Source organism: Rhagoletis zephyria, unplaced genomic scaffold (genome assembly GCF_001687245.7).
Source record: "Rhagoletis zephyria isolate East Lansing unplaced genomic scaffold, Rhagoletis_zephyria_1.1 Rzeph_scaffold_03215, whole genome shotgun sequence".
Lineage (NCBI taxonomy): Eukaryota > Metazoa > Arthropoda > Insecta > Diptera > Tephritidae > Rhagoletis > Rhagoletis zephyria.
In genome coordinates, this window is record NW_016160298.1 from 47,083 (window position 1) to 56,200 (window position 9,118).

At 33.9% G+C, this 9,118-nt stretch overlaps 1 protein-coding gene across 1 annotated transcript in view; it reads right to left on the reverse strand.

The window, feature by feature from the left end:
* LOC108368605 (protein sidekick-2-like) overlaps window positions 1-6,512 on the reverse strand; it is a gene marked incomplete at its 3' end in the record, with an annotated part of 33,350 nt that extends 26,838 nt beyond the window's left edge. Inside the window, exon 1 of the mRNA XM_017623487.1 lies at window positions 4,844-6,512. Coding sequence (XP_017478976.1) covers window positions 4,844-4,922 — 79 coding nt within the window. The remainder of the gene's footprint in view (window positions 1-4,843) is intronic.
* Between the last annotated feature and the right edge of the window lie 2,606 nt (window positions 6,513-9,118).

Consider the following 9,118-nt stretch of genomic DNA (forward strand, 5'->3'; position numbering starts at 1 on the left):
AAAGCTCGTTCATTTTTCACTACACCCTACTAATCATTTGGTAAACTGGTTTTTCCTAAAGTAACTTTCAAAGAAAGCTTATCAAAATTTATAAGAGTTTTTTATGATTTACTACTTGTGTAACCATTTACAAGATGTTTAGAACTACCTATTTTCAAAAAAAAAGTGATACGCGTCACGACCTCTCAGGGGGTTCTAAAGCTGTTTCATATGATTTTACGATGAAGTTAGAAACATAAATAGTCCATAAGAAATTATCCTAGTTATCTTAAACAATACAACTGATATGTCAAAATTTTTATTTTTTTATAAAATGACTAAAACGTAGGATATTTATAGAAATAGGTATATTCGCATATTCATACCAGTTTCACGATTAAATCTGGGAATAATAAGGGTTTGCATGCTTTTGAGACATTTTGGTATTCAATAAGCTGTTCCATGTCTCTTGTCCCAAAAAACACCCAAGGTCCCAAAAATAGATTTATGGAAAAAAACGCGAAAAATATTTGTATAACAACACTTTTATTAGGTAGTAAACCGAAATACCTCAGTATATTAAAAACTAAAAAAAAAATATTTTCAAAACTATGATATCTGGAATTAAATAAAAATGAATAAATTAGAAAAGCAAGAAAAAAATTCCCTGTTCAAGAATTGAAATGACATACCTGCTTATTTATCTCCGTTTGCAGCACACTATCAGCTAACTGTCCCTGTTTGTTTTCACCACACCAATTTGGTGAACTTATTGCGACTTTACCTTTCTGAATACCTAAATCGTCTCAGCTAAAAAAAATAGTCACTTACTTATAGTCTCAAATATATGGGGCGTATTATGTATGGGAACTGATAGCCGATTTACTAAAATTCTCATCACGTCTCATGGTCGGCTACTGAGCCTGGTAGCAAATTTTCGGTTTCTGTTTCCCGCTTATGACGATTTTGTTATTTGTTTACATAAATTGTCAAACACATTGGAGCAAATTTGTCAATTACTTCGAAATGTCACAAAAGTAAACTTCGGATGATGTCTTCTTTATACTGAGATTAATCGCCATACATAATGAAAATTACAATACTGGTAGCCATGGCTACTGGACCAAGCAAATAGACACCAGTCGACGTATATAAAAACTAGGGCCATTAGTGAAATCTCTAAGCAAAAATTTCAAATTTTCGAATCTACGAAAACAACTAATAACCAGTGTTGAGGAAGGCATATATCACGACGTTTAATATTATTAAATATTTTAATTAATGCAGCATTTTCGTTTGCTGAAAATCGTGAAAAATTGCTTTTAAGTTTTTAGTTAGTAATGCTATCAAAAAAAATAAAAATATTGAAATAACTTAAAATATCAAAGACACAATGGTAAATTAACTCCAGAGCGTAAGGCTGTATTCAATACTTTATTTTTGCTCTTAATTGGGTCCAACAGTGATTAGTTTCTTGCAATGTTGCAAAGTAGAGTAAAACATAAAAAAAATTCAAAGCAACAAATTCGCATTTTAAGGTTTAATTCACACGAAAAATATAGATTCTGATGTGGATTTTGACAGGCATGCATAAATATATTTGTGTTTTTTTTTTTAGTATGACTTTCTTTCAACAATTGAGCGGTATTTTAAAGTATTCAAGAGTGTGCTAGACTAAAGGTTGAGGCAAGAGTGAAATTTGCTCGCAATCCAACCNTGCAATGTTGCAAAGTAGAGTAAAACATAAAAAAAATTCAAAGCAACAAATTCGCATTTTAAGGTTTAATTCACACGAAAAATATAGATTCTGATGTGGATTTTGACAGGCATGCATAAATATATTTGTGTTTTTTTTTTTAGTATGACTTTCTTTCAACAATTGAGCGGTATTTTAAAGTATTCAAGAGTGTGCTAGACTAAAGGTTGAGGCAAGAGTGAAATTTGCTCGCAATCCAACCTTTGGCCAGTTGTCGCGGTTTTGTACTTTAAATGCCGATATATATGTTTGCATTTAGAATTTCGTCGATTTAAACCGCGGCACACACATTCACACTGCGTTTATAATCGTTACTTATTTGTTTGTTTTGTTGCTGCCACAGCTAAGGTAAATATACATAGTTATTTGTTTCAGATTGTATACCGGAGAGATTAAATGTGATTGCTCTTGACTAAACAGGTACCGGCAATTACTGCTATTTGTTTGTAAGCATATACCGTAATAAACCCGTAACATACCGTAGTAAACAATATGTCATATATATGCTTTTAGTTCGTTAAAGCAACTTAAAATAAGATTAGCCAAATTTCACTTACAATAAATATATGTATGTAAATCAAATAAATATGTATGTAGCTATTTATTTTATGAGCTCCTTAGCTACGAATTGAAAGAAGACTACTAAATACTCATACAATACCAACAAAAGCTTGCGACTCTGGTAGTTTGTTCCAAAGTTTACAGTTTACTAACGAAAAATAAAATGGCATAACTAGGTTGGAGAAGCATGTATGTATGTATGTTTGGGTTACACTGGTTGTAAGCGCTTAACCAAAAGGTATTCAGGAAACTTTATCTGTCCGTCTGTCTGTCTGTCTGTCTGTCTGCTGGTCATCTTTCCGAAAGCTACCGCTACATGGTAAGCATGGTATCAATTTTGAGTAAATTTGCGTCTTTAATTTCGAAAAATTGAAGATTCAAGAATTTCTGAAATTTGCTGTTATATGAAAACCGTTCGTTATTTTAGTCCGATTTCAATAATTCTCAACGTTTTGCTTTTATGTGGCAAGCACAACAAAAGTACCAAGTTTGGTAGAAATTGGTAGAACAGTTACCAATATACATATATGTGATCATAAGTGGGCGGTGCCACGCCCATTTTCCAAAATTTTACCATAAACTTATTTCTTAGTAAAGAATTGTTTCAAGCATCAATTTTTAATAAAGTGGCTTTAATATTTACTGATTTATCGAAGACTTTGTATTTCTCTAAATTACCGTTATATGGGATGTGGGCGTGGTTACTGTCCGATTTTAAAAATTTTTAGCCATTTGGTATATTGTACTAATGCCAACAATTGTGCTTGAAAGAAATTGGTGTAGCCGTTACCAGGATATACACATGTAACCATAAGTGGGCGTGGCTACGCCCATTTATAATATTCTTATTTTTCGTCTAAGAATTATTGTAAATATCAATTTTGAGTGAATAATCTTCAGTAGTTACTAAAATATCGCAGTTTTCGTATTTCTGAAAATTACCGTTATATGGGAGGTAGGCATGGTTATTGTCCGATTTTTCCCATTTTCAATACCATCCGTCCTACGCCCGAAAGAAGTGCACATACCATATTTCGTTAAGATTTCTCGATTTTTACTCGAGTTATCGTGTGCACAGATGGACGTACAGACGGACGTTCAGACGGACGGACGGACGGACGGACAGTCACCGCTTAATCGATTTCTCTTTTCATCCTGATCATTTATGTATACATTTGTCCATATCTATCTCGATTCGTTTTGCCTGTTACAAATAACCGTTATGTGAACAAAGTTATAATACCCTTGTGCACAAGTGCGCTCGGGTATAAAAAATTTGAATTTGATATCCGGAAAAATGCGGAATATTAAGAAGCAGTTCTAAGCGTATTTTAATGTATATGTAAGTAAGTACATACATACGTATGTACACAAATGTACTTTTGCGCGAATAATGTACTCAGCAATGAAAAGCCTAAGCAGTCAGTAATCATTCTAGTTAATCAACTTATAGGAACCGATAAGTTCATTAATTCGTACATGGAACGACATTTTGTAGGCCATACATATTTATGTAACCATCTTAAAAATACCAGTTGCTATAATATCAGATAAAAGTCGAAGAAATTGAGCTGAAAGCAAATTGATAGTGTTCTATTTAGTTCACTACTAGTAGCTTCCCTTGCAGGACAGTTGTATATGTATTAAGACATCCAAACAAATATGCATACATACAGTGACTCATACAAGTGTTCCCATGCTGATGTTCACAGGATTTTCCGAGTAAATTTTTTTTTTTAAATATTGCTAATTTTTTTTCTTATAAAAAAATGTTCACGCATGAAAAGAGCAAACTTCATACAAAATTTAGAAAATTTCGATGATTTTTCATTAAAATTAAAAAATTTTTAATATGAGTTTAGAAAACTTCTGGGTACACAGTTTTACAGCTCATAAAATTTTAGTATAAAGAGTGCTTGTTAGAAGCAGCTAAGAATTCGCTTTGATTTGTAATATTTTCTTTTTCCTCCGATTTTTTTATACACCAAGTACAATTCATAAGTCAAGCATTGATTTTTTTAATTTTGGTAACGGTCTTTCGCATTTTATTCCATAGAAAATTCATGTTTTTTTGGAAAAAGTAAAATACCGCCAGCAAAAAAAAATATTAAAAATCAACGCGTTTTTTATAAAACAGCATACTCAAAAGTTTTCTAAAATTTCAAATTGAATAGTTTGAAATTTTATAGAAAGTTTGACATAAAAATATAAATGGTTCCGTTTAAAGCAGGAATAATCGATAAATACTTAAAAAAATAACAAAAAAAGTTACTTGAAAAATATCTATCTATTGTGAATATTAAACAAAAAACCAACATATTCACGCTCGTTTGAGTTACTGTATGAATGTATGGTTAAAAAATTCTTGGTGGCAAGCGGCCATGTGATAGTGGCCGTAAGGAAAAGAAGGGCGCAGACAGCCGCCAGCTATTCCAACTCGCCGCTCATGCATACACAAAGTCACACATATGGTTGTACCCATTCAAACAGACACACCCAAGCATACACTCACACACATAGTAGTCGTAGTTAAGTATTTGCACATACCTAGCGCGTCTATGTGGCTCCGCTCAACGGTTGTGGTTAATCCGAACACAAGCAGCATCATTACGTATTCCAGCAACATTTCATCCGAAATTCAGATATTTGTTTTCTTTTTTTTTTTGTTTTTGGTGTTTGACTGTTTCTGCTATGCAAACAGCGTAGGGATATCGCAATTACCAAAATGACAAGGCAATAGCGATGACTACGAGGACGACAGCAGCAATGAGTTGGCGCGGCATTGACGTCCAAAGAATATTCACAAAATGAAAATGAACTCACAAAAAGAAAATCAATGCCAATGACTGCTGACTGCTGATGACAATTTTGCGTTTTTACATTGTTATTGTAGTTCAGCTGTTATCGGAAATTGTGTGTGGCTGGCGGCGCGTGATGACGGCGCGTGAAGGCCGCGTCCCAACTCACCCGCGGCAGCAATCGGTTGCTGATGTTTGGCGACTGATCTCGAACGGATAGAATGAAGCTATGTTGTTGGTTTTGTTTTCGTTGTTGGTGTGCGCTTCGATTTGTTCCTCATTTATTTGAATGTGATTTTGCTGTTTGCGCAACACAGCCTAACACTCAGTGTGGCACAAATTGTTATTTGCAGCAATATGGCCTTCAGCACACACACACACCAACGAACACACACGGATGGACTTAGTTCTTGTTCACACACTTCGAAATTTTTACGTACAAATTATAAAAAAGTAGTAGTCGTTATCGTTGTGCGGCTATTTTGTTGGAGGTTTTCTGGCACTTGGTCAAGTGAGCGACTCGTTGCGGGTTTTTCGATGTATCTTCTGGTTATTTTTTATTTTTTTGTTTTTGTTTCTTTTTTATTTATTCGAGCAACAATTACTCGTATCGCGCTTGCCAGCTAGTTGGGGGCACCTCATAAAACGCACATTCAATTAAGATAATTAAACGCAGAGTAGGCAAGTGCACACTCGACAACACTTGAAGCCACTCTACGGCAAACGCACGCACGTGACTCAATGGGCAAGGACACGTTTTATGGGATTGACGTAAAATGTCTGCGATTTCATTGCATTGAGTGCCAATTGGGAATGGTCTCTTTTAATTATGCACTTCACAGTTTGCTTGCGCTGAGGCGAATTTAGTTACTTACTTTTTTTTATTAAGTTTTAGCTCCGCCATAACAATCTTTTCACAATCAAAAATGACGCCTATTTATGTACTACCTTAAGCATTTCTTAGCGCTGACCACATCTCTTTATTATTTTAGATTTCCACGTGGTTCATTTAATTATACTCCCACAAATGCGACGAAGTAAAAATTTGGTGCGTTGCAGATTTAGTGCATTTCAGTGGAAATTGAATTATCACACAGTTAAACAGAGAATCCTGATAGGAGTAGGCTGTGAACTTGCCACTTTTGTTTCACCAAATGTTTAAATGCTAGACACTAGTTAATTGCCTTTTTAACATTCTGTCAACATTTCGGTTCAAAACTGTCAGCATCAAGTTAAAAATCGTAACTTTTTTACTAAATACGCCACATATTTTAATTCTTCCTGATTTATTTACCAGGACTTCACCCTTGCCTCACTCACTAACTCCCTTCGTAGGTACATCACTTAAACATCAAAATCTTGATATCATTTCTTTTTAGTTAACTTTTCCTCTCCTTTGTATGTACGCGACACGACCACTCAGCTAACTTTTCCGCGCTCTAAACACTTGAATGTCCTTTTGCAAGCACTTACACCGGACAACTAAATATATTAGAAGTGCACAATAAGGACTTAAGTTCAGCCAAACGAAAGGGCCGAGCGCATCACCTCAGTCTTTCACATGTTACTGAAAAGACTACTTGGTGACTGTAAAATGGTCAAACGAAGAGAGGTTTTCGTTTTCTTTTGGTGGCATACGTCGAAGCGCAGGCGCTTTCTTGCGTGAGTAAAGCTTTTGGAGTCATAAAATCAGTAAATCAGCTCAAAATGTGGGGAACCAGAGATTTGCAGCAGAAAATGCTCAGCAACATGTTGCAGCAACATCTTAGTATCAACGGCAAGGTGATACTACTTACAAAGGCCTTATATTTCTAAAATAAAGGATGCATAAATAGTACAACAATTTATTAGAGGCGAGCTGGTAGTCTGTATAAATTTTGATTCCTTTTATGTATATAAATTTCATCAATTACCAACTTTTACGGTTTGAAATTTCGACTTTCATTGAATAATGTTTTGACTGGATGGAAGTATTATACGTGTTTAATTGTTTTAAGAAATATCTTGCCGTTTGGAAACAAATTTTTATTAAACATGCAATCTGCTTTCAATACCCTATACTGAAATTCGGCAATCGTTACTTAAAGCATGTTCACATTATCGTAATTTATATGGCATTCACACTATCTTAATTTCGGGATCACCCTTAAAGACAAATGACACTAAAAAAAACACCGACACATGTAAACTTAATTTTGTGTCGTATATTATAGATCTTTATACCATTTTCCCACACCAGACTATTTTCTTCAATATATTTAAACTTTCTATGAAAAAAATCAATTTTTAACAAGGAAAAGAAAAAAATAAAAAAAATGTAAAATTTTTTTTTACATGCTGTTCTTTTGACAAAAAATCATGCTGCTAACGATAAAAATTGATGCATGAATAAACATGTTTTGAATGAAATGGAAGCAGAAAATAATAGTACTCATACTTCATATAATTAATACATGGCCGTACTCGTATATATTCGTACACGGCGTATGAGTAACATTTCACCTATAAAAAGGGAAAAGCAGGAATGTGTTTTGGTTCTCCAAGGCAGGATATTTATAGTCCTCAAAGCCATGGACCACAAGTGGAAAACAGGTGGCGCTTACTTCTTTCAAATTAGTTTGAGGGTACATAATTTGGAAAATTCTAACTGCTAGGTCATTCGGGGTTACGTGTTAGATGTGAGTGGAGTGTTTTTGAACTCTAAGAGCAAAGGCAGATCGATATTGTTTTAATTGAGTGTGTCTGCAGTCTCTGCGTGGAAAACCATTTCAGGTTCGCCAATTATCCACCATTACTTGACCTCTATTGTCACTGGAATTTACTCTTCGCATCTCTTGTATAAATATAATATCATTTCGTCACCATTTTGATTGGCTTTGTCATTTCTCAGGGTTGCTCACCATCGGTAGTGCAAAAATTCTCATTCGTATCTGTGCTCCGGGACAGCCATTTTAAATGTGAGCACCTCAATTTTTTGTCAAAACTGAAAAGTGTTTGCAAGAGTTTTCATATTCTAAACTAACCATTTTAAACTATACAAACTCCTGCTGGTGGTCGGCCTACACCTGCATAACCCTTCTGATATAATGAAAGAGAATTTCAATCGCATTAATATGCCAACCATCGAAAAACACAAAAATTCCACAATTATTTATTTTTGCAAATTTCTAAATAAAACCGAATGACAAAAATGCTGAATGAAATACCAACTAAATTGCTTCAATATTTCAATCGGTGTGCAAGCTATGCAAGTTATGTTCTTAAACTACGAGTATAAATGGGTAATTCGTATGCAAATAGTTTAAAGCTTTCAAGTCACTTCAAGTATTTATAAAAGTATGCATACGGCTTATGTGTGTGTATGCAAATTTGTTTTTTTAGTTTTATCAAAGAAAATTTCTTAGCTCTTTGTCAATGTTTGTATTGTTTTATACATAAATACAAATACAGATTCGTATCTATGTTTATTTGTGTGTATAACATAACAGCTATGTATTCACTTGTCGACGCATAAATTACTTTAACACCTTATTTTATACAAATAGATTAAGAAAATAGTTATTTTTGTATTAAGCGACTTTCGAAATAAATAAAATTTTCATTGGAAATATCAAATAAGTCTCTTTCTTTTTTGAATATGTACCAGCTCAGTCTGAAAGTCACTTATGAATTTATTGGTTTCAGGCTAGTGATAAATTTGGTTTTTCCTTTTGTCAATAATTATAATTTTTGAATGTTGTTACGAAAATAGAGCGTCCTACAGTTTTACGACCACTCCAAATTTTCCTCTTTTGCCAATACTCTCCCTTACAAATTTGTGTTTCGTTTAGAAAGTAGTAGAATTTATGAGGATGCTGAAAATATTGCTATGGAGATCCATTTGAGACACATTGCCCTCAATAACTCCCACAAAAATCAGAGGCATCGTCTTTTGATATGAATACATCACCAGAATGCCAACGAGCGGAGAACTACTTAAAAAAACATCGACATAAGCATCAAAAACTATAACCACTACAAAATC